At 45.6% G+C, this 24272-nt stretch overlaps 4 protein-coding genes across 4 annotated transcripts in view; 2 read left to right on the top strand and 2 right to left on the bottom strand.

Moving 5' to 3' along the window:
• The window catches only part of LOC125723191 (uncharacterized protein FAM241A-like), a 229966-nt gene that overhangs the window by 105542 nt on the left and 100152 nt on the right, over positions 1-24272 (bottom strand). The window lies entirely within an intron of this gene.
• The window catches only part of LOC125723188 (lactose-binding lectin l-2-like), a 128945-nt gene that overhangs the window by 30689 nt on the left and 73984 nt on the right, over positions 1-24272 (top strand). The gene's annotated exons all lie outside the window — the stretch shown is intronic.
• Positions 1-24272, bottom strand: part of LOC125723186 (lactose-binding lectin l-2-like) — a 114649-nt gene that overhangs the window by 68766 nt on the left and 21611 nt on the right. The gene's annotated exons all lie outside the window — the stretch shown is intronic.
• On the top strand, positions 1236-23320 carry LOC125723164 (leucine-rich repeat, immunoglobulin-like domain and transmembrane domain-containing protein 3). The gene is made up of 5 exons (XM_048999553.1): positions 1236-1267; positions 1484-1555; positions 2843-3303; positions 21696-22001; positions 22284-23320. Exons 1-5 carry the CDS (start codon positions 1236-1238, stop codon positions 23318-23320), a joined length of 1908 nt encoding a protein of 635 aa, XP_048855510.1.

Raw genomic sequence — 24272 nt, 5'->3', positions numbered from 1 at the left:
TTTAAATTACATTTCTGTAGTATGAGATATTAAGTGAGGGGCGGCATGGTGGTGCAGTGGTTAGCACTGTTGCCTCACACCTCTGGGACCCGGGTTCGAGTCTCCGCCTGGGTCACATGTGTGTGGAGTTTGCATGTTCTCCCCATGTCGTCGTGGGGTTTCCTCCGGGTACTCCGGTTTCCCCCCACAGTCCAAAGACATGCTGAGGCTAATTGGAGTCGCTAAATTGCCCATAGGTGTGCATGTGTGAGTGAATGGTGTGTGAGTGTGCCCTGCGATGGGCTGGCCCCCCATCCTGGGTTGTTCCCTGCCTCGTGCCCATTGCTACCGGGATAGGCTCCGGACCCCCCGCGACCCAATAGGATAAGCGGTTTGGAAAATGGATGGATGGATGGATGGATGGATGGATGGAGATATTAAGTGACAAGGGAAATATAAGATTTTTGTAGAATCACTTTGCGACTTTGTAAACGTGCAAGGTTAGCAATATTTAAGTTTTACAGTTATTAAACATGACGCCTCAGTGGGTAGCACTGATCTCTCAGCATCTATTGCTCATCCCATCTTCGTTCTCCCATCACTTAAAAGACGAGAGCTCTAATTTCTTCCCAGACAGATCATGTAAAGTTCGTAATTACATGACAAACGCATTTTACCCTGCCTGGACATCAGGCATGGGGGCAGTTTTCCTACAGTAGAAAGCGTGGGAGAGACATGCAAACCAAACCATACCATACATTACAGATTAATATATAAGTGCCTTCTAAAAGATACCATGCAAGCAACTAAATAAATACACACCTGAAATGTGTAACCATAATCATACATTTCAGATGTCATATTGATGAGATAAGGATCAGTTTGTTTTCACCTAAATAAATAAACGTTCTTTACGTCGACTTTATTTGCCACTATCTCACAGCTCAACCCTCACTCACATTTGCGTGTATTTTCCTCAATGACCTTATTCCTTCTGAGGGTAAAAGGCCCTTAACAGGTATGCATACTAATCGTGTGTATTGTAATGTGCATTAATGTCATAACTTTTTTATTTTGAGGTCACCCCTTAAAGAAAATCTCTTTTTACAGCCATAAATGTTAACAATTGGCTTACATCACCGGCCTACAATCAGCCTACATTCCCGGCCATTCTGGAATATTTCCACTGAGATCTTCTTGAAGCTCCATTTTAAATATAACAACATGAAAAGCCAAACATCTGACCCATCATCAGCATGTCTGATGCCAACTTGCCATACAGTGTGAGGTTAAGTCCTGGTTATCCGTGACAGGCAGTAAAAGCACATAATCCGGGCTAATCTATCCCAACCGTACGACAGATCATCCGTGTGAACTTCAAAAGAATCTGTGCATTCTTGTTTTAAACGAATCCCACCCAAGACGCTGGAGTGTTCATTTCCTTTCTTTTTTTTTTAGCCATGTTTCACATCGTCACACTGTCTGCTTTTCTTTGCTCTTTCAGCGCTGGCTGCTCCTTATGTCCTTCTCTGTACACCTGTATTTTCCACGGAGGCAGTGACAGTACTGGCATCAGGTATTTTACCGTTATACTGTATTTAGCCTAGATATAAACAATTTAATAAGCTAGTCATACAAAATTACAAATATTATTATTACCTTCTACTTCAAACACTGAAGTGTTACCCTGCGCACTTGATTTGAGAAATGAAAATTCAGAGAATAGTACTGTAGTCCTACGATATGCTTTTATCCTAAAAGGTATTATTTATTTAAGATGATGCTTTTCAAACAGCTAGATGTTTTTAAATATTTGAATTTGATAATGAAGGTAAATTTGGCATCATTATGCTGAGCATAGTGGCAGTGATACAAATGACGTATAGGCCACAAAATGTTACAAATTATACATGTCATTTATATTTGTAAAAAAATGTTACAAATGACGTATAGGTCATTTATATTTGTAACAAAATGTTACAAATGACATATAGGTCATTTATATTTGTAACAAAATGTTACAAATGACGTATAGGTCATTTATATTTGTAACAAAATGTTACGAATGATGTATAAGTCATTTATATTTGTAACAAAATGTCAGCTTAATGTGCTAATGGTCAATGGCAGGCCATCATGAACTTTGAACAGTCTTTGACTTATCAGCCTTTAACTTACAGCCCAGCTGCAGACCCAAAGAGACATGCATGCTAGTGTGCTGTAGCTCCGTGGCCATCGTTGCTGGAACACTGCTTGTTTATACCACTGCAACCTTCTACAATTTCATGTTTAATTATGTGAAAGATGAATAGCAATAATGAGACTGCATGACAGCATGTATTTTTAGATAACTGTGGCATTTAGCTGAGCGTCTCCTTTGACAGACTATAGGCTGACATTCACCATGCGGGAGCTTCTGGCTGACATCCAGAATCCACATAAAACCCGGCATCCACATAAAGCTGCGTCATTGACATGAGCAGCCTGCGGTTAACATTATTATTCTCTCTCAAGACACCTGAAGACGTGGTAAAAAGAAGGATGGGATGAAAGAGGCGTAATGACTGTAATGGCCTTGTGGGCAGCACTGTAGACGCACACCCCCAGGGTGAGGGGTTCATTCCTGACAGGGGTTTTGTGTGGGGGCAGTGTGCGTGGTTCAAAAGCATTCAATTATGAGTGTGTGTTTGTGTGTGTCCTGTGATGCACTGGCTCCTTGTCCAGCATGTCCCTTGCCTTGTGTCCTGTGTTTCTGGGGATATACATTCTCAGCTCACTGGAGACCTTTTCTGGATAAGCAGTTACGGAAGATGGTTGAATGGACGTTTTATCCTTTGAGCGTCTTTCCTCTATTTTCCCATAGAACTGTGCTGTGCAATAACCCGGACATGTCAGAGATCCCAACCAGCATCCCGGGGGACACTGTCAAGCTACGGGTGGAGAAGACAGGCCTGCGGCGGTTGCCAGGTCGACCTTTCTCCTCCTTGCCCAGCTTACTGTACCTGTGGGTGAGCTACAGTGAGGTGGTCGCCATGGATACGGAAGCTCTTGCCGGCTTGACCGTGCTGCGGGAGCTGAGACTGGACGGGAACCTGCTGACGGCCTTCCCCTGGGAGGCGCTGCGGGCCACGCCCCACCTGCACGTGCTCAGCCTGCGCAACAACCGACTGGCGAGCGTGTCCTGCGAGGCTGCTCACTTCCTGAGGAACGTCACCTACCTGGACCTCTCCAGCAACAAGCTGACCACGCTGCCTTCTGATCTTATGGACATCTGGCCTCCCTTCTCCAAAGTGATTGGGGATCCCTCTCAGAAAGTGCTGCTGGGTAAGTATGACATCCATGACTGATCTTTGCCCTCCAGAAATTAGCATGTATACTAACCTACAAACCTAATTAAGGTTGATCATTTCAAATGAAGCCAAACTCATTGCAAAATATGCAGGTGTACAGTGAAATTAAACAGTGTTTATCTGAGACCTTAAAAATGACTTTCATGGAACATAAGGTAAACATACAAGATGACAGATAGATAGATAGATAGATAGATAGATAGATAGATAGATAGATAGATAGATAGATAGATAGATACATACATACATACATACATGCATACATGCATACTTACGAACGAAGAGGACTGTAAGTCCAAACTGTGTTCCTTGGGCTCCCGTTTCCTGTCCGCAACACCAATTTCTTTTTTCTGCGTGCCAGTTTCGCCCAGTACGACTTCTGGCTGCTACTCCCGCCACGTAGCAGCGTAGCGTGCGTACTCCCAGCATCCTAGTTCTTTGTACTTGCATATACCCTTTTAATGTTATTGAATAATGACTTACGAACATTTCAAGTTACGAATGGCTGTTCGTAACATAACACATTTGTAAGTAGAATAGCGTCTGTACAGTTTTAAGCAATGAACAAACAGTGCAGTTATAAAGTACACAGTGTGGGACAGTCCTTGCACTGGTGTGTGCAACTGCACCTTATGAAGTGCACCTTCATAATCCACTCATAGAACATTCATAAGTAGCATGCAAGTACTGTACACCCTAACATCCCTTAACAAACAATACATGATGATACAATTATAATATTTGTATTATTATTTAATGTTTGTTATTAACATATATTACATCTGTTAAGGGATATTAGGATGTTAAGGTATCATACATACATACATGATGTTTATGAATGTTTTATGAATACCCAATGAATATATTATGAAGGTGTACTGAACGTTTTATGAATGCAATATAAAAGCATTATGAAGGTGCAGTTAATGTAAAGCGTTACCTTTTATTCTTGCCTATATATGTGTCATTGGGAGCAAGTTGGGGCAAAGCAAAAAAACACTTTCCTTACAGGGAATAATGGAGAATCACCATTTGCTCTGTTTTACAATAAGGAGAAACCAGCAGGCCTGGCGCTTTATGTGCATCTGAGTCTAGCCTCAGGGTCTGGCCATATTCTCAGGGAGAGAAAAAACAGGAGTCAATGTTGCAGGATTATAACAAGGTACAATCATCACCTGACCTCATGCCAAGATATCCACCCCCACCCCCTGATCTTATGCAGGGCAGTAGATCATAAAGATACATTTCTGAAAGCACTGGCTTGAGTAAATAAGTAGATTCCCATAGTCTGAAAGCCTAGAAAACAAATGTCTAAAAGGGGGTTCTGAGGAGGTTCATGAGTTCTTCATACTCACGGTATTTCCAGGGCAGCAGCACTGTGGGAATCACTCGGTAACTCACACCTTTGCTGAGAGACACAGAGATGGGCGGCTGTGTTGGTAATCTGGGTCAGTTAGTTTGATGTTTCACTTAACATCGGAAGGTATAACTACAACAGTTTTCATATTAACATATGCTGTTTCTTATTTGTTCGATAATTGCCCTAATTTTGCCCTAATGCTGTCCAACAGCGACTTTACACAAGAACATTAGTGTCCATCTTAACATAATTAGGTACACAGAAAGTTGCCTAGTGTGAGGATTTGCTTTTGAAGTAGCAGGATTGTTTCAATTAGCATGAACAAATTGAAGGTTATTCTTTGTAAGTTATGGCAGCTGTTCACATAATACATTTAATTATAGTTACAAGGACCTGAGGCGTCCAGTTGGGCTTATCTGACAGCCTTTGTTTGCCCTGTGTACCATCTCATTGGCACAGACAGAGGTGATGGTTGTATGCCAATAGTACCTCATCACATGAAACCTGGATCACCCGCCTTGGTTTTCCTTACACTCCAAAGTGGATTAGTGTCCAAATATAGGGACACCAGCTGGTCACCTGGGAATCTTTGATCCACATAATCTTTTTGAGCTCCACATTTCTTGTCCAGGGGTAATGACTGTCAGAAGCTGATCAAGGAATTCTAATAAGGACAAAATCTACCAGACTTCAGAAGAATATGTGAATTTATGTAATAATGAGCAATATGGTGATATTTTATCGTAACCAGCTACAATTATGTCTATAACACACATTTCAAAGGTTTTGCAAGAATCATGATACAGCACTACATTTACTTTTATTTAACAGTCCTTTTTGTCCAAAGTGATGTAGAAGTTTGGTAAATAGTAATGGGGGGGTTAGCACTGTTGCCTCACACCTCTGGGACCCGGGTTTGAGTCTCCGCCTGGGTCACATGTGTGCGGAGTTCGCATGTTCTCCCCATGTCGTCGTGGGGTTTCCTCCAGGAACTCCGGTTTCCCCCCACAGTCCAAAAACATGCTGAGGCTAATTGGAGTTGCTAAATCGCCCATAGGTGTGCATGTGAGAGTGAATGGTGTGTGAGTGTCACCAGCAGGGGCGCCGCTAGAAATTTTGGGCCCTATGACAAAATATGAGGTTGGGCCCCTCTACCACACCCATTCAGATCTCTGGGGGCCCCTAAAGGGCGTGGGCCCTTAGAATTGTCCCAACTTTCCCCCCCTTAGCGGCGCCCCTGGTCACCAGGAACAAGAATGAGAACTTCTGGCTTATGCTGAGCTTCCAGTGAATGCCCATTTACAAGTACACTAGCTAACACTATTACAGTAATAACAGAATTAACACCTGATACCTGCATATCCAGAGGCTGCTGCAACTGCTACAACAGTAACAGACTGATACGAAACTAAGCAATTTCAGCCTGCATAACATCTCAACGCTGTCTGTACTGTATATCTCACTTTGTTAATTTGTATCAGTTGATCTCAGCTTAGTGACTTCATCTTGAACTAAAAATATAATAGATCCTTTATAACCAGTTAGCTAAAATCAAAAAACAAACTTCTCCGTAAACAGCACGTGGTCCATTGACTTGTGGGGTTTGCTGGCAAATAAATAGTATGTGTCTGATGAGTGGGTTACAGAAAAGGTTCTACTATTGTTGGGTTATAACTGAACAGTTGAAGGTCTAAGGTTGCCACCACCGTCAAACTACATTTCCCATAATGCACCAACAAAATGACTGCTGATCACAAATGAAAACACCTGAACAGGAATGGTAGCTCAGTCTTCAAACAAGCCAAGGAACAGCACAGCAAGCTCTACTCAAGAGTTTACTCCAAAGACACCAATGGTTGGTAAATGTTATTAGGTTATATTAGTTAAAAAGTTAACTGAAGAGTCAAAAGACTAAAAGGAAAAAGCTTGTAGACGTTTGATTGTCTTTATTACATTTGATGTTTAACTGTTCTGTTGTCTGAAGCGAGCATTTAATGAAATTTATTATTTGATTTAACTTAATTCACTACATTAATTTTATTAATTCATTTGAAATACTTACAATGGTTCATTTGTTTACCTTAATTTAATTAATGTAATCTAAAAAGCTCATGTATTGTTTTAACATCTTACAAAATGACATAGTGAACCTCTGTATCTGTGCTTTGTAGGTTATCAACCTGACGGTTCAAACATTGGTTGATTAACTTGAAACCAACAAGTCTAAGTTGGTAAATTAAAACTTAATGAAAGGTGAATCAAGAGTTGTCCCGGAGTGTCCTTTTGGAGTGGAACTAGAGTGGAACTTAACAGTTGATAACCAACGGAGCAGCCTGGAGTGGAAGATAAAGGGCTTCATACCAGATAAGCTGTGGACGGAAAAAGGAAATAAAGATGGCAGAAGAGGTCTTGGGGAAGACTGTCAAACTACTGAAGCAGGAGAGGACCATTGCAAAGAGCAGCTTCACCAAACTGGCCAACTTCATTAAAAGGGGAGCAAACACCATGCTGAGAGTCGAATTAAAGGAGAAATTGGGAAACTTTCAGACCGGTTCAGGTCAGTGCTTGATTCTAATGAGGACTACAGGATCGGACTGGAGGCTGACGTCAAGGCGGCGGATAATGAAGCAGAACTTGATAAGCAGCAAGAAACCGACATAAAGACAACCATAAAAGATGCAGAAATTAAAATGGAGGACGTAAGGGACATTGTACAAACTAACCTGTGGGGAAGATATGGAAAGAACGAACTTAGAACATTGATTCTTGAAGCAGAAGAAGCAATTGATGAAGCTGACAGAGTTCAAGTCAGAAGTGACAATCTAGAAGGCTATGAAGTTCACCTCACCTTATTGGAAGAAAAGATAAATGCAGCCATCTCAGCAATGTCTGAGTGGGAGAGATGGATCCCCGAATCATCAAAAGATGAACTGGCTGGGAGACTTAAAGAACTGAGAGCAACCCACAACAGGCTACAATTGAGAAAAGCAGAGTTTGCCATATCAAGGAGGCTGGCTGTTCAAGGCACAAGTGGGAAACCTGTCCAACCACCACCACCTGTTGTGAAGATAAAACCAACTACTCTGCCTATCTTCCAGGAAAGTAAGAGAGAGTTCCACAGGTGGAGAAAGGACTGGGAGAGCCTGCAAAGGCAGGGGGAGCCCACTGGCTCACCTGAAGTTCTGAAGATACAGCTTCTGGAGAGTGTGAGCGACACCATTGCAAAAGAATTAAGACTTTCAACCTATACAACAGCAGCTGACATGTTCAGGGTCCTGGACAATAGATACGGCAACAAGTCCACCATTACAGTTGAAATCCTCGAAGAACTAGACAATATGCCTCCAGTGAAGGGGAACCAGCCGAGGAAAGTCATTGACCTGATTCAATCTGTGGAGAAGGCACTGGCAGATCTGACAGAGCTGGGGAATGAGGGAGCCATGAAAAATCCATTAGTCATCAAGTCCATTGAAAGCAAGTTACCAGACTTCATAAAAAGAGACTGGCTAATGTTCCTGGTCAACCCTGGAAATAATGTTACTGCAGATATTTACTTTGACATGCTCTTGAAATTCCTGAAGAATCAAGAAGAGATACTGGAGAGACTTGAACAACTTAAAATTGTGGACAAGATAGACAAGCCAGAGAAAAGGCATGAAAGAAAGTCTGCATCAACCAGAGCTACAAAGAAAGAAGTTGATGAGGGCTGTGGTGTCTGTGGTGATCGTGGACACAGCAAAAAGGTCTTCTTCTGCAAGAAATTTAAAGCTTTGAAACTGTCCGAAAAGAAGTCTGTTCTAAAGAAACTGGGAGCATGCAGCAAATGCTTAGGATACCATGATGATGACGGATATTGCAGGGAAAACTTTTTATACAGGAATACAGACTGCAAAACGGGAGGAACTGGTCCAGACCACCATTATTTCCTGTGCCCAAAAACTGAATCCAGAAGAGGAGAAGGGGGCAAAGGTGGAAGAGATGAAAGAAGTAAAGGGAAGTTCACAGAGGAACAGGAGAAGTTCTTGTCACAACTTTCCCCAGAACTAGCAGAGCAATGTCGAAAGGCATTCACTAACAGGTCCTCAGTGACACTCAAAACGGCAGGCCAGTCTGAGCTACTGAAGAAGAATGGGCTGATTGAACTTCCAGTGATCATGATGCTGATTCGGTCGCCGTCACCTGCAGGTCAAAAGATTGGTACCCTCATTGACCTAGCATCTGACACCAATTACATAACCCACAAAGCTGCTGAAAGATTGGGCCTGAGGAGTGAAGAGAGAACCCTGGTCGTACATGGGGTTGGTGGAATGACTATGAGAGTCAATACAAGAAGGTACCTCCTAAAGGTCAGAGTCAAGACTCCAAAAGGGACTGAAAGAGCACATCAACTAGTCTGCTATGGCCTGGATGAAATTGCTAAGGTATATCAAACAATCCAGCCTGAGAAGTTAAAAAGGTTCTTCCCAGATGTCCAGCTCGAAGACCTGAAGAGACCAGCCGAAGTTGAGCTTCTCATAAGCCATCGAGAGGGAAGACTGGCACCTCAAAGACTCAAAGTCATCGGAGACCTTGTTTTGTGGGAAAGTCCATTGGGGAAAACAGTGGGCGGAGCCCATCCTGACTTATTTGAAGTGGAGGTGGCAGCATATGAGTCAAGAACCCATTTCGCTCGCTCCATGCGAACCGCTGCTGTCAGATATCAGGAGATCACAGTTCCAACAACCAAACCAGGCTGGCAACTGCAGGAAGATGCGCTGTCCAAATTTACATCTGCCAGTAACCGTGAGTTCCTTGAGTGGTGGCACTGGGACAGCATCGGAGCCGCATGCGAGCCAAGATGTGGAGGGTGTCGATGTGGAAACTGCTCACCAGGAGGAAGAGACATGACCTTAGCAGAGGAGAGGGAGCTTGAGATCATTAAAGGAGGCCTCACCTACAAGGAAAAGGATGCTCACACACCTACACCACACTGGGATGCAAAGTATCCTTGGACTGAATGTCCTACATCTCTCCCTGAAAACAAAAGGGCAGTCCAGGCTTGCTTCTTAAGGATGGAAAAGCAACTAAGCAAGGAACCAGAATGGAAAGTCGCTTATGCAACCCAAATCCATGAAATGGTCGAAAGAGGTGTAGCCATGAAACTCACCAGTGAAGTCATGGAGAAGTGGACGGGACCAGTGTGGTATGTCAGCCACTTGGTGGCGCCTAACCCTCATTCAGTGACAACACTCAGTTCGCATTGTCTGGAACAGTAGCCAGAAATACAAAGGTGTAAGCATGAATGATCTTCTTCTAAAGGGACCAGATGTCCTTAACCCCATCAGAGCCATCTTACTAAGATTTAGAGAAGGCGTGCATGCAGCTCTAGGAGACGTAAAGAAGATGTATAACTCTGTCTGGTTGGAAGAGCGAGAGATGCATCTACACAGATTCCTGTGGAGAGACAGCCCAGAAAAGGAGATCTGTGAATACGCAATCACCAGAGTTAACATCGGTGACAAACCCGCTGGTTGCATTGCACAGTTGGCTATGAGGGAGACTGCAAACCTGCCCAAATTCGCTCACTTGGAGGATGAACGAAGAGTTATCGAAGAAGACAGTTATGTGGATGACCTCTTAACCTCCCACAATGACCTGCACAGACTTGACAACATCACAGCAAATGTTGAAGAGATTCTAAAAGCTGGAGGCTTCTTCCTTAAACCATGGGTCCGGTCAGGGTAAAGTGGGAGGAAAGGAGCTGAAGCGGATGTCCAAAGCCAGGAGCAAAGGAAAACCTTAATTCTTCCAAACCAAATGAGGGAAGGGGACAACAAAGCCCTGGGCATTGGCTACCAAGTGGATGAGGACAAGCTCTACATGCTGACCGCTGTGAACTTTTCTAAAAGGAAGAAGAAAATGCGAGTTGGCAAAGATCTTCTTGAAGAGGAGGTGAGAACTGAAACACCTAACCCACTGACTAGAAGGGCTCTCTTAAGCCAAGTTGCTGCACTGTATGACCCAATTGGCCTACTTGCACCGGTCAAGCAGAAAGGAGCGATTCTTGTTCGTAAAGCATTTCAAGAAGGAGGGGGCGGCAAACTGACCCAAGAAACCTGGGATCAACCTCTCTCAGAAGGCCTCAGAGAAGAAGCTATACAGCTTTTCGAAGAATATGTGCAGCTTGGTCGAGTGAAATTCCACAGGAGCCTCACACCATCTGACTGGAAAGGAAAACCTTGGGGCATCACATTCTCTGATGGAAGTGACAAAACATATGGAGCTGTCATGTACTTAAGATGGGAAACAACTCAAGGCATTGAAGTCCGGTTAGTGGAAGCCAAAGCCAAACTCACACCCCTGGATCAAAAGGGAGATGCTGTGAAGGCAGAAATCTGTGGCGCAGTCTTTGCAGCTAGGATCAGGAAGTACATAGAGAAGCATGCACGATTGAAGATTGAGAGATGGTTCCATCTACTGGACAGTCAAACAATCCTAGGAGCCATTCAGGGAGACAATTATGCATACCAAACCTTCTTCGCAAACAGAGTAGGTAAAATCCAGAAGGCTGGGCCAGTGCAAGACTGGTGGTGGATCCGTGGAGATCTAAATATAGCTGACATCATAACAAGAGGAGGCACTCCTGATGATTTGAAAGAGAATTCCACATGGCAAAATGGACCTGAGTTCCTGCAGTGGCCAGTGGAGGAGTGGCCTATTCATTCAGCTGGAGAAGTTGCAGCCCAGGCCAGGGAGAGTGTAAACAAGCTTCAAAGCAAGGCATTTTCAGCTGTATTGACCAGAGCTCAAGCCAAAATGAGTCAACAGAATGAAGATCCACTGACCACACAGGAAAGTCCTTGTCAAGAGGCAAAATCCACTCTGCCAAGAATGAGGCCCACTGGCTGGGTTAAACATCTCGTGGACATAACAGGCTCAGTAGTCTGACTAAACTGAAGAGAGTAATTGCCTGGATCCGTCGAGCTGCCGAGCAGTGGCTGAAGAGGATTTCAAACCCAAAACAGCCAAAGTGGAAGGCAACAACACCCAAGCTGGCTGGGTTGACCAGCAAAGAGCTTGAGGATGCATGTGACGACCTCTTTCTAGCAGCTCAAGTCGGTGTAACTTTTCCAGAAACAACTCTCAGCAGATTAGCAGTATACAAAGATGTGAAAACTGGGCTCCTACTTTGTGGAGGTAGAATCCAGATGTTCAATGAGGAGAAGACTGCCGTACCAGTTCTGCCATTTGAAGCATGGGTGTCTACTCTGCTGGCACAAGAATCCCATGAAGTTAACCATGAGGGTGTAGCAGCAACCCTTCTCCGGATGAGGAAGACAGCTTGGGTAATAAAAGGCCGGAGAATTGCCAAGAAGATGGTTAACAGTTGTGTGAGCTGCAGGAAGAACAGGGCGAAGCAGTGTCAACAAATAATGGCGCACTTGCCTCCAGAGCGAACAGACCCAGCTGCTCCTTTCGAATTCACCACCTTGGATCTGTTCGGTCCATATGAAGTGAAAGATGAAGTTAAGAAAAGAACCTGACTCAAGGTATGGGGAATGGTCTTCTGTTGCATGGCCTCCCGTGCCATACACACTGACGTGGTAAGTGACCAGTCATCTGAAGGTTTCCTGCTGGCCTACCAAAGGTTCACGTCACTGAGAGGGCACCCCAGGAAACTTTGGTCAGACCCTGGTACTAACTTTGTTGCAGCCAAACCTGCTCTGGAGAAGCTATACAAATTCTTTGACCAACTGGACAGGTCTCAATTTGAAGACCTATCTGCCAAGCATGGAACGGAATGGTCTTGGAAGATCCACCCCTCAGATTCTCCACATAGAAATGGTGCTGCAGAGGCGGCTGTCAGAATAGTGAAGCGGGCTCTAAGCAACCTTGGTGAAAATGGTGTTTTCACCTGGGGTGAATTCCAAACCTTTCTCTTCATGGCAGCCAACCTTGCTAACGAAAGACCTATTGACGCCAGAACTCAAAGTAGGGAAGACTGTGTAGAGTACATTACCCCAAATTCTCTGCTTCTAGGGCGTGCAAACCCAAAGGGAGACCCTGGAGACTTCCAGTTCGATGGCTATCCATATAAAAGGCTTATAGGTATCCAAACAGAAGTCGGCAAGTTCTGGAAGAAGTGGAGCCAATTGGCTGGACCAAACCTGTTTGTACAGAACAAATGGCACACCAAAGAGCGAAATGTTGCTGTTGGAGATGTGGTCTGGTTGGCTGACCAAAATGCTCTGAGGACAGTACAGACTGGCCAGAGTTGTCAGCGTCAACACTGACAACAAAGGCATTGTAAGAGATGTGCTTGTGAGGACCTTTCCCAGCTATCCTGTTCCCATCAGAAAGGCAGCTGGAAAGGAGCCGGCCGCAGGATCCAACAGGGTTAAACATAAAATCCCGGCCACAACCCTTCATAGAGATGTAAGGCGCCTTGTCATTCTGATTCCCATTGAAGAACAAGAGTGACGGACTGGTGTGACCTCATTGGGTTTGAGAAACCATGAGCTCAAGTGGGAGGTGTTGGGTTATAACTGAACAGTTGAAGGTCTAAGGTTGCCACCACCGTCAAACTACATTTCCCATAATGCACCAACAAAATGACTGCTGATCACAAATGAAAACACCTGAACAGGAATGGTAGCTCAGTCTTCAAACAAGCCAAGGAACAGCACAGCAAGCTCTACTCAAGAGTTTACTCCAAAGACACCAATGGTTGGTAAATGTTATTAGGTTATATTAACTTTTTAACTAACTGAAGAGTCAAAAGACTAAAAGGAAAAAGCTTGTAGACGTTTGATTGTCTTTATTACATTTGATGTTTAACTGTTCTGTTGTCTGAAGCGAGCATTTAATGAAATTTATTATTTGATTTAACTTAATTCACTACATTAATTTTATTAATTCATTTGAAATACTTACAATGGTTCATTTGTTTACCTTAATTTAATTAATGTAATCTAAAAAGCTCATGTATTGTTTTAACATCTTACAAAATGACATAGTGAACCTCTGTATCTGTGCTTTGTAGGTTATCAACCTGACGGTTCAAACATTGGTTGATTAACTTGAAACCAACAAGTCTAAGTTGGTAAATTAAAACTTAATGAAAGGTGAATCAAGAGTTGTCCCGGAGTGTCCTTTTGGAGTGGAACTAGAGTGGAACTTAACAACTATAATTATGTGTAAATGGTTTGTATTAGCAAAATCAAATGTAGGCCAATCAGATCAGGTCAGGTTGGGGAGTATGCGCTGATGCACCCACCACATGGTGAAACTCTTCGTGATCAAGGCTGGCTATCCCCCAGACAGACACACGGTCCAGTCCCACCCTCCAGAAATGGCCATCCAACTGCTGCAGCCAGGTGTTACATGGGCGTCCCCTTGGCCTGGTCCAGCCCCTTGGCTCCTCAGCAACGAGGATCCTGCGAGCCGGATCACCCTTAAGGAAACACGCCACATGACCATAGTGCCGTAACTGACGCTTCCTCACAATACATGTAATATGTCTCATTCGGGACTCCTCTAGCAACTGCTTGTTTGACACAAATTCAAACCAGCAGTACCCAAGGATTCTCCAAAGAGACTGTACCGATGGAGTTCAGTCTTCATCTCAGCTCACTGGATAGCGTCCATGTCTCACAGCCATACAGCAAGACAGGGAGCACCAGGACTTTAAAGACTTGGGCCTTCATGATTCTTTGTCTACAAAGACAAAATCAAGGAACACTTCAACAACAACTACCCCCGGCACTTGTGGCAGGGAATCAAGTCCATTATCGACTACAAAAACAGCAACACCTGTCCAACCAGCGCAGTGACCTCATCCCTCCCCGACAATCTGAACCACATGGTTCGACAAAGACACCAACCATCACCACACCAAACTGGCCCTGCGGGAGGCCCCACCGAACACCCTGGTGCTCAACACACATGAGGTGAGAAGGGCCCTCAGACTCGTCAATCCCAACAAAGCAGCAGGGCCTGACAGTGTCCCGGGACGAGTCCTGAAACACTGTGCAGGTCAGCTGACTGCAGTCTTCACCAGCCTGTTCAGCATCTCCCTGGAACAGGCCACTGTCCCCTCCTGCCTCAAATCTGCCACCATCATCCCCATCCCTAAACAGGCAGCGGTCAGGAACTTGAACGACTACCGTCCAGTGGCCCTGACCCCCATTGCTATGAAATGCTTTGAGCGGCTGGTCTTAGCACACATCAAGAACAACATCCCTCCCTCCCTGGACCAACATCAGTTTTCCTACAGGTCAAACAGGTCTGCTGAGGATGCTATTACACTGGCCCTCCACACTGCTGTAGGATCACACATGCACATATCACAAAGCTTAAATTCCAGGTGGCCTGAGACAAGGCCTACCCTGGTACGAGAAGGCACACATCGACCTAGGCCCCAAAGGGGGGTTTGTGACCCCACACACATAGATAACCAGGGAGGCCAGCACTCCAACTTTTATTGCCCAAGTTTTTAACGACCTACAGATAGCAGAGTGGATCCCCAGGGACAGGGGCCCCTCGACTTGGCCCACAACCCCATCACCCGACATCCTGCCGTGCATACCACTCACCCAACATCCCACTGAAAGTTTCCTTTAAGTTTGGTTTTGTATACCCTGTGTAGTATGATGCTTATGTCTCAATATGCAAATCATGTTTGTGTGTGTGTCCTTAGACAGTCTCAGTTTTGTGTGCCACCCTTATAACCATGTTCACAGAGTATCAATTATTTTACCCCTCACACTTAAACTCTTGTATAAATTTGAATAAATAGATAGGTATAGCTACCACTGTATATATATTATACCAGAATAATCTTGGAAATTGAATAGTCTAACCAGGGATCTTAGTGTGCCCTAACTTTTGAAGATTCTTTTCCTTTGTCTGACAAACCTTCCCCCCCCTCTTTGCTTTGCCACATTCCTCGGCAACCCTTATCTGATCTTTGTATTCTACCATGCCTATCTAAGGGTAAGATGTGCTTATGACATGAGAATATGTCATATAATGTCTGTGTAAAGGGTAATATCTGTTGAGGTACAACCTAAACCACCTGTACCATATACTGGTGTTAGTAATAGAACATTACTTATATTATGCTATTATGTTATCATTAATTAATCATCACAGATGGTATTTGGTGTGAACCGCTAGGCTGGTACGGCATGTTTGGTATCAAACCGAAGGAAAATCACTCCAGTTTCCAAATCTGGTCAGTGGTTACCACAAAAGTGGACGTATCAAAAGTTACACCAGCCTAATGAAAATCACCATTACCAGAGAAGTCAGTCTGGTCATAAATCCCAAAAAGACTGATACCGACCCCCTTCCGAGCCCGCCAAATGGATGGTCAGCCATTGGTCCAGGACTCAAATTCCTGGTCACTCCTAATCACGAACCTTATGCTATAAAACCTGGCACCTCAGAACAAAGAAAAGAGAAAGGCGGAGAAAAAGAGAAGAACAAGGAGAAACAAGCAGCGTTCTTAAAGCCCGTCGGTGAAGACCCGAAAGAACTGCAACTCAGCCCAAGCTTCACCAGAAGAAAGAACCGGAGGGACTCCACTCCAACAACCGCTGCAAACACCGCGCCTCCCTGAGAGCCATCACCCATCAGCTCATCAGCCACTGCAACCAACTGCAAAGACCTCCCTCTTTCCTGCATCCAAGTAAACCAACTTCCTTTCCTTTCTAACAACCTGAACTGTCCTATTCACCTGCTATATTACTTTAGGTTTATAATCCTTACAAACTGCTTGCTTTGCAGAACAGTTTTTCCCTTTTTAATCATTTTAAATCTGGTCATTGCATTTTCATGATTACATCGTTTGTGTCTATTCCGTTATTCCATGTTTATTGTTTGTTAGGTGTAATGTCTGTCTTATGTTAGTTGTAGGAATAAATGCATGTCTTTTTACACAACTTCAGCCTCCGTCATTGAGTGCTCACAATAGTCCCTGCCTCTGTGCGATCTGGCTACTACGCTCTGGAACCTCTAAACTCGCCTGAAATATCGCGAGACTCTCTCTCATCGGCCGTGAGGGGAGCTTCGCTACCGATCGTTTACATTACCTGGTGACGCAGCTCGCTGGACGAGCCCACTAACCCAGGTTATTAAGCGATACTGGTTATTAATGAATCCCATTTAAGTCTCACATTAACAGATATCGGGGATTCACAATTGAGTTTGGAGGAGCCGACCATTCGGCATAACAATTGGTTAATAATCAGCATTAAATAATAAGTAATTAAAAGTTAATTAATTTCAAGACATATTGGTGGAGATATTAAAATTACCTGAGCTAATAATTCCTACACTGCCCTATCACATCTGGAGCAGCGGGACAGCTACGTGTGGATGCTGTTTGTTAACTACAGTTCCACCTTTAAGACCATCCCCCCCATCAAACTGGCCATCAATCTGCACAACCTTGGACTGTACACACATCTATGCAACTGGGTCTTGGATTTTCTCACCAGCAGACCACAGACAGTGCGCAAGGGTAACCACACCTCCACTTCCATCACTCTCAACGCAGGAGCACCTCAGGGCTGTGTGCTCCGCCCCCTCCTCTACTCCCTCTTCACACGCGACTGCAAACCCACCCATGATTCTAACATCATCATTAAGTTTGCAGACGATACAACAGTGATAGGTCTGATCTCGAACAGTAACGAGTCAGCTTACAGGGAAGGGGTCGAGGACCTGGAGCGCTGGAGACGAGACAACAACCTCACCCTGAACTCCAAAAAAACAAAAGGGCTGATCCTGGACTTCAGGAGACGGAAACACATGGGCCACCACCCCATCAGCGTCAGTGGCGAGAGGGTGGAGGTGGTCCAGAGCTTCCTATTTCTCGGGGTTCATATCAGCCGAGACCTGTCATGGACTACGAACACAAATGCAATAACAGAAAACTTCAGAGACTTCAGAGGCAGGGCGGCATGGTGGTGCAGTGGTTAGCACTGTTGCCTCACACCTCTGGGACCCGGGTTCGAGTCTCCGCCTGGGTCACGTGTGTGGAGTTTGCATGTTCTCCCCATGTCGTTGTGGGGTTTCCTCCGGGTACTCCGGTTTCCCCCCACAGTCCAAAAGCATGCTGAGGCTAATTGGAGTTGCTAAATTGCCCGTAGGTGTGCGTGTGCGTATGAGAGTGAATGGTGTGTGAGTGTGCCCTGCGATGGGCTGGCCCCCCATCCTGGATTGTTCCCTGCCTCATGCCCATTGCTTCCGGGATAGGTTCCAGACCCCCCGCGACCCAGTAGGGTAAGCGGTTTGGATGGACTTCAGAGGCTCCATTTGCTGCAGAGCCTGAAGAAAGCACATCTTCCACAGCAGCTCTTGGTTAACTTCTACAGGTGCACCATAGAGTCAGTGATCACATACTGCACTACGTGGTACTCTGGTTGCACCTTGGAGAACAGGAAGACCCTGCATCGCATCATCAAGTCAGCCCAGCGGATCACTGGCACCCAGCTTCCATCACTGGAAGAACTCCATCACACCCGGTGCAGCTGCAGAGCTGAGAAGATAATCAAGGACCCAACCCACGCTGGACACACTCTTTACACCCCTGCCATCCGGTAGACGGTACAGAACCCTGTATGCACGCACAACCCGGCTGAGGAACAGCTTATACCATACAACTATCACACTTCTAAATTCAAAGCACTCATCTCTGACATTCTGAATATTTGTGAACTTAAACCTGCTGTAAAGCTCTAATTCTACCTCTGTGAAATTGCTCATGCACTGCACTTTATACAATATCATAACCATTCATGAGTATGATTATATTGCACTAATTTACCAGCACCTATTCACGGTGAATGTGTGTATATATGTGTGTGTGTGTGTACATATTTTATTTGGATTTTATTGTAAATTTTGTGTATATACTGGCGCTCCAAACGAAATCTTATTGTACTTGTACAATGACAATAAAGCATCTTGATCTTTTATCTTTATCTTTACCAGCCATGATGTCCCAAAGCTTCAGGGGGATCCCGCAAAGTCTCAGGATGTCCCACAGGGCAAATCGATCTACTGAGTAAAACACTTTATGAAAATTGACAAAGGCTGAAAAAAACCTCTGCTGATATTCGCGCTTTCACTGAATGAGAACCCTCAGTGCCAGGATGCAGTCAATGGTAGACTTCTTAGGCATGAAACCAGGCTGCTGATAGGTGAGTAAGTGATCACGGATTCTGTTAAGGATGACACTAGCAAGGACCTTAACCTGCACCCTGGTTCGTGTGAGAAACGTCTTCCATCGACCCTTTGAGCCCTTACAGCCCACCTCCTCAGTTCTTGGTACAAAATTCAGTTGCCACAAAGTCGTGCACTGTGACTCCTCTCTATAATATCCAGGGTGCCCTGCGAGATGAAACACCTCATTCTGGGAACACCAGCAACACCAACACAGCCCTCGGCCACCTTCAGGGTCTTATCACGGTAGGTCTCCCATATCACTTTAGAGTTGGCAGTCGTAACCACGTCTGTAAGTTCCTTACACAAGCTGCATGCAAACTCATCAGAAACAGCTTGATCTTGGAGTCTATCCAAGCCCAGCCTCATTCTCCTAGTAGGTGGTAGCCTACTGGATCTAAGCTGAATCTTCAGAGTAGCAACAACAAGTCTGTGGTCTGAATTCACAAACTGGGCACTTCTGTAGACCCTGCAGTTCTGAAGGAGCCTCCAGTGTCTGCCCACATGGATTTGATCAATATCCTTCACCACACCACCAGCCTTAGAGTATCAAGTCCAACAATGCAACTCAGGACGTTGGAACTAGGATCCAGCAAACTTTTCACAAAGTTATGGAAAATGGAGCCACTCTCACCCCGGTCTCCACACTGACACAATCTTCATAGCCAGCTCTGTCAATGCCTGTGGTTGCACTGCAGTCACCCATGACCAGAGGAGTGTCACCTCGTGGGCACCCATCAACTACTGAGCGAAGTTGTGAGTAAAATGTCTCCCTCAATGAGACATTACTCGCCATGGTCGGAGCATGCACTGAGACAATAAGGACACCTAAGGAGTGCCTTAGACTGAGTCTCATGATAGGCTCGTTGAAAGGAGTGATACCGGATACCATTGGGAGGAGTCGATCTGCCACAGCAACAGCTACTCCCTGAGAGCAACCAGACCAAAAGTAGGTGCACCCACCTACAGAGATCTGGCCACTCCCCAGTTCGCGTACCTCAGAGAGTGCCACCACTGAAATATAGAGTTTACAAAGCCCCCACCCCCCCACCCACAGCAGAGGAAGATGAACATCTTGGCAGAGAGAAGACATTCCATGTATCTACCCAGATGGGTCGTCTCAAATTGAGACCCAGCAGGCAATGCCTCAGCACCACACCAGCCCTGATTCCCAACAGACCTGACCCTATTAGCTCTCCGACGGTTTTGACTCTTCCACGGATGAGGCTCCCGAAGGCTTTCCCCCATCCCTTCAAGATGTGTGAAGCCTTCCTGTGGGCAGCTGCAGCAGATGATGATGATGATGATGATGATGAAAACCCTTTATTGCCGTTGCAATATACCATGTCACTAGTCACGAGTACCAGCGAAAAACAGGCCATCAACCGACCATACATATACACAAACATCACAGTAGGGGGTAGACCGGTCGGGAGACAGGGGAAGAGAGAAGAAAAGAAACAGGAGGAGAGAGGAGGAGAATAAAAAAACAGCCCCCAGACTGTACTCCAGTGGGGAATACATTGTGGGAACCGAAAAAAACACCTCAGCAACATAAGCACATGGTCACTACACCTTACAACATAAAAATGACACGACTTGTAACGGGTGGGGGAAAAGGGGTGGTGGAGGTAGTCCAGCAGAGACAGACAGCCATCCGGTCCTGCAGCCATACAAGCGCTGGTCAACAGACCCGCCTGTTCACGCTGGGGGTATGAAGCGGCGAAGGCGTTGGATGGGGGGGAGGGTGCGGTAAGTCCTTGGGATCGAGGGAGAGGAATGCAAGAGAGTCTCACTGCCTTGTTCTTCTGGAGGAGTTGTTAGTTCAGCAGCGGCCTTGGCCGAGGCCAGTGCTGATTGGGGGGAGCCAAAACCTGATAGAATAGGGTTGTTTGGGTTTCCGTGCGAGAAGCTGTAATTTCCAGCTCCACTAATGTCCACGCTGGTCTCCGCCATCCAATAATTTTTGCAAAGCTGTGAGCTTCTCCATGATGTTATCCAGTTTGCGATCAATTGTCACAGTCTGAGTGCTAACAGCTCTGCCCACTCCATCAATCATTCCGGCCAGCCTAGTGGGGCTTTGAGCGGCTGTCACCGTCTTCTTCAATCTTTGATAAACCAGGGCAATGCCTAATCCAATCAGCATAATACCTGTAATCATGGTTCCGAATAGGTAGATGTCTTCAATGTCCTCCACGGAAAGAGCTGCCAGGCACACGACCCTCCACCGCTCCCATCCGTCCATCGTGTAGCCAGCAGCATACGTTCCTGCTGGACAGTTAGGTTCCCCCGAACCTAGGCTTCTTGTCGAGAAGATGGTGTCAATTGCGTTGAGAGACCAGCTGATCAAATCCATAGTTTTACGTAGTTTGGAGAGCAGGGCTGAGAGAGTCTCTCAAGTATAAGACAGTAGACTAGACGACACGAGAGGAGCGAAGCAGGGAAGATAAGGGGAGGGAGAGGGAGAGAAGTGCGACCACCTCCGCTGAGAGCCAAACGAGAGCTACTCCCCTGGAGAGCAGAAGGGTATCATGCCTCTTTAGACTGAGCTGTTGTGTTTTATGGTGGCTGGAGCGCCAATCCCGCCACTAACCCCCAAAAATTGCTTTCCTGCAAGTTGGAGGAACGCTTGCAGGGCCAGATGCAGTTTTATTTCATACCCAGGACTGATGTAGTAGACATAAATAAGCATTAGCCAGCAGATTCATGTACCTTCCTAGATTAATAGTTTAATCTTGGTTTTTCAATTGTGGGGTGATACTTCAGACTCATTTGTCCCTTTTCCCCAACTCCAGGCCTGCAAGATAACCCGTGGTTCTGTGACTGCCGTATCTCCAAGGTCCTGGAGCTGGCTAGGGTGCCAAATATTCAGCTGGTCCTGATGGACACATACCTGGCCTGCAGCGGGCCGGAGAATCTGGCCGGGGTGGCATTCCAGCTGGTGGCACTATCCCGTTGCTTGAAGCCTGCAGTGGTGACCTCCAGGGCACAGCTCATCTCGCTGCTGGGCAGCAATGTGCTGCTGCGTTGTGATGCCACCAGCTACCCAACCCCCAGCCTCTCCTGGTTGCGTGCAGATGGGCTGCCCATCAACACAACAGGTAAAATTGCCCCGAAAACTTGAAACCCAGCCATATGCCATCATTGTGCCTCCCACTGGCTCTCAATCCCTAAAAATTAAACTGATTCTCTGGGGATAACCCCCCCCCCCAAAAAAAATTCAGCATATAGTATGTATATATATATATATATATATATATATATATATATATATATATATATATATATATATATATGTCTTTCTTTGTTACAGCAATATTCTAAAATCAGAATGTAGTGTGCAAGACTGTAATCTAAAGATTTGATTGTTTTCTCTGAAACAGTTGTCCAGGAGTCTCCAGGCAATGGAATACGATGGTCCATAATTAGCCTGAATGCAGTTTTGTACAAGGATGCAGGTGAATACCGCTGTAAGGCTAAGAACGTGGTGGGGTCATCTGAGGCCTCGATCACCCTGACTGTAGCTGGTGTAATCTCCACTAACATCCCCAAAGCAAAGCCGGCTTCACATGACGAAACTTGGACATTCTCCATCCCGGTGACAGACCCCAAGTCTACAGCAACCAGACCCACTGGGGTTGGCTTCACCCTATCACCTGGTCCTAGTGACAGGACAGCCCCGAGCATCAGAAGCCAGCAGGAGGGTCTCTTAGAGAGCGAGGTGGTGGGCAAGGTGCAGGAAAGAGGAGCTTTCAGGAAGCCATCACTGAGTGGCAAGAACAAGAAGGCGTCCAGTGTCACCTTCTCCACAAGCCGAAGTTATGCTGTCAAAAACATCCGGGCGGTAGAAGAGATGGCTAACAGTGTGACGCTGCTTTGGAGCACAGATGGAGCTCAGGATGGCGCTCTGGTTTCTGTAGTATATTTCTCATATGAGGACAAGGAGAAACAGATGGTTAAGACTGAGGTTGGGAAAGGCAAGCTGGTACTGATGGGCCTCAAGCCACAGATGAAGTACACAGTGTGCCTCGTCACCAATGGACAGCCACAGAAAAGCCTGTGCATCAGTTTCTCCACCAGGGCCGCCAACGTGGGCGTGAGCCTCGGCTGGATGTTTGCCGTGGCCGGTGCCGTCGCCTGTGCTGTAGCACTGTCTCTGTCCGGCCTCCTTCTCCACCGCTGCCTGTCTTCCTTCTGTGGCAGTAGTGCGGGATCTGATGACGAGGATCTCTCCAAAGATACCTACGTGAATTTCGAGACGGTGTCATTAAAACAGAGGACGCTTGGAAGTCAGGTGGGCGAGCTGTGGACCCGACAGCAGACGCAGGAGTCCGAGAGGATGCTGCTGTGCTCCCAGTCCAGCACTGACTCAATGCTCACATTCAGGAGTGACTTTTCTAGAGCTGAGTACCCATGTTAGCAAGAGGATGCCAACCAAGACCGCAGCAAAGATGGAGCTACTACCACCGAGACATTCAACTGTTGCCATAATTGTGCCCTTGAGAAGTAAGTGGGCTATCATGCGTCAGTCAAAAATGAGTTTAGTGTCCAATATTAATTATTGAGGGTTTATGTATCTTTTACATATATCGAGATCTGCGCTACCAAAGATGTATATCAATTGTAGGGTATAGACACTGATTTTTTGAAAAAATTTCAACTTTGCAGCTCATTTTCTGAAAACTTTGTTTTTGTGGGATAGCCCACTTTACCTCTCAGGGGCACACTTGTGATGGATGGCTTATTTTTATTGTGTTATTTTAAATCAAAGGGTAAATCTGAAAGGGCACATTGTAAATATAGCTGTAACAATTATAAATATGTTATATACAGTGTTAGCCACCTTATCTTGTTTGAAACCTGTCCGAAATCTGGTTTAACAGCTTTTAACGTTAGACCTTTCCAGTGTTAGTGGAATAACTGAGACATTAAAAGCTGCTACACCTGGTCATGCAGTAAATGAGACGGCAGCAGAATTTGCACACGGCTCCAGAGGTGCAGAGTCTGTAACTTCTCCGTATTTCTTTCTTCTGTAGTCAGCTGACTGTCACTGTGAAAGATTGCATAGTATAGTCATTTTTACTCAGCAACAGTAACATACAATTGAAAAAATCAGGGTCGGCTTGTCCTGGGAGCAACTGACCTTGCTCAGTAGCCCAAAGTGACACTGAACAGGATCTGAACCCACGACTGTTAGGGTTATCTTCTTCTAAAGATACGCTGGAAACAAACCAGTCTCTGAACACAGAACAACACGCACAGCTGTGATGATCTTTTACTTGCTGCAAGGGAAGCCTGGTCCTGACCTCGAGGTGTCAGCCTCTCAGTCGAACTCAGCCAACTTCGAAAGAGGAACTCCCCTCGCAGTGTCT

Source organism: Brienomyrus brachyistius, unplaced genomic scaffold (genome assembly GCF_023856365.1).
Source record: "Brienomyrus brachyistius isolate T26 unplaced genomic scaffold, BBRACH_0.4 scaffold46, whole genome shotgun sequence".
Taxonomy (NCBI): Eukaryota; Metazoa; Chordata; class Actinopteri; order Osteoglossiformes; family Mormyridae; genus Brienomyrus; species Brienomyrus brachyistius.
The sequence above is the reverse complement of the archived record's forward strand: the minus strand, read 5'-3'. Positions and strand labels throughout refer to the sequence as shown.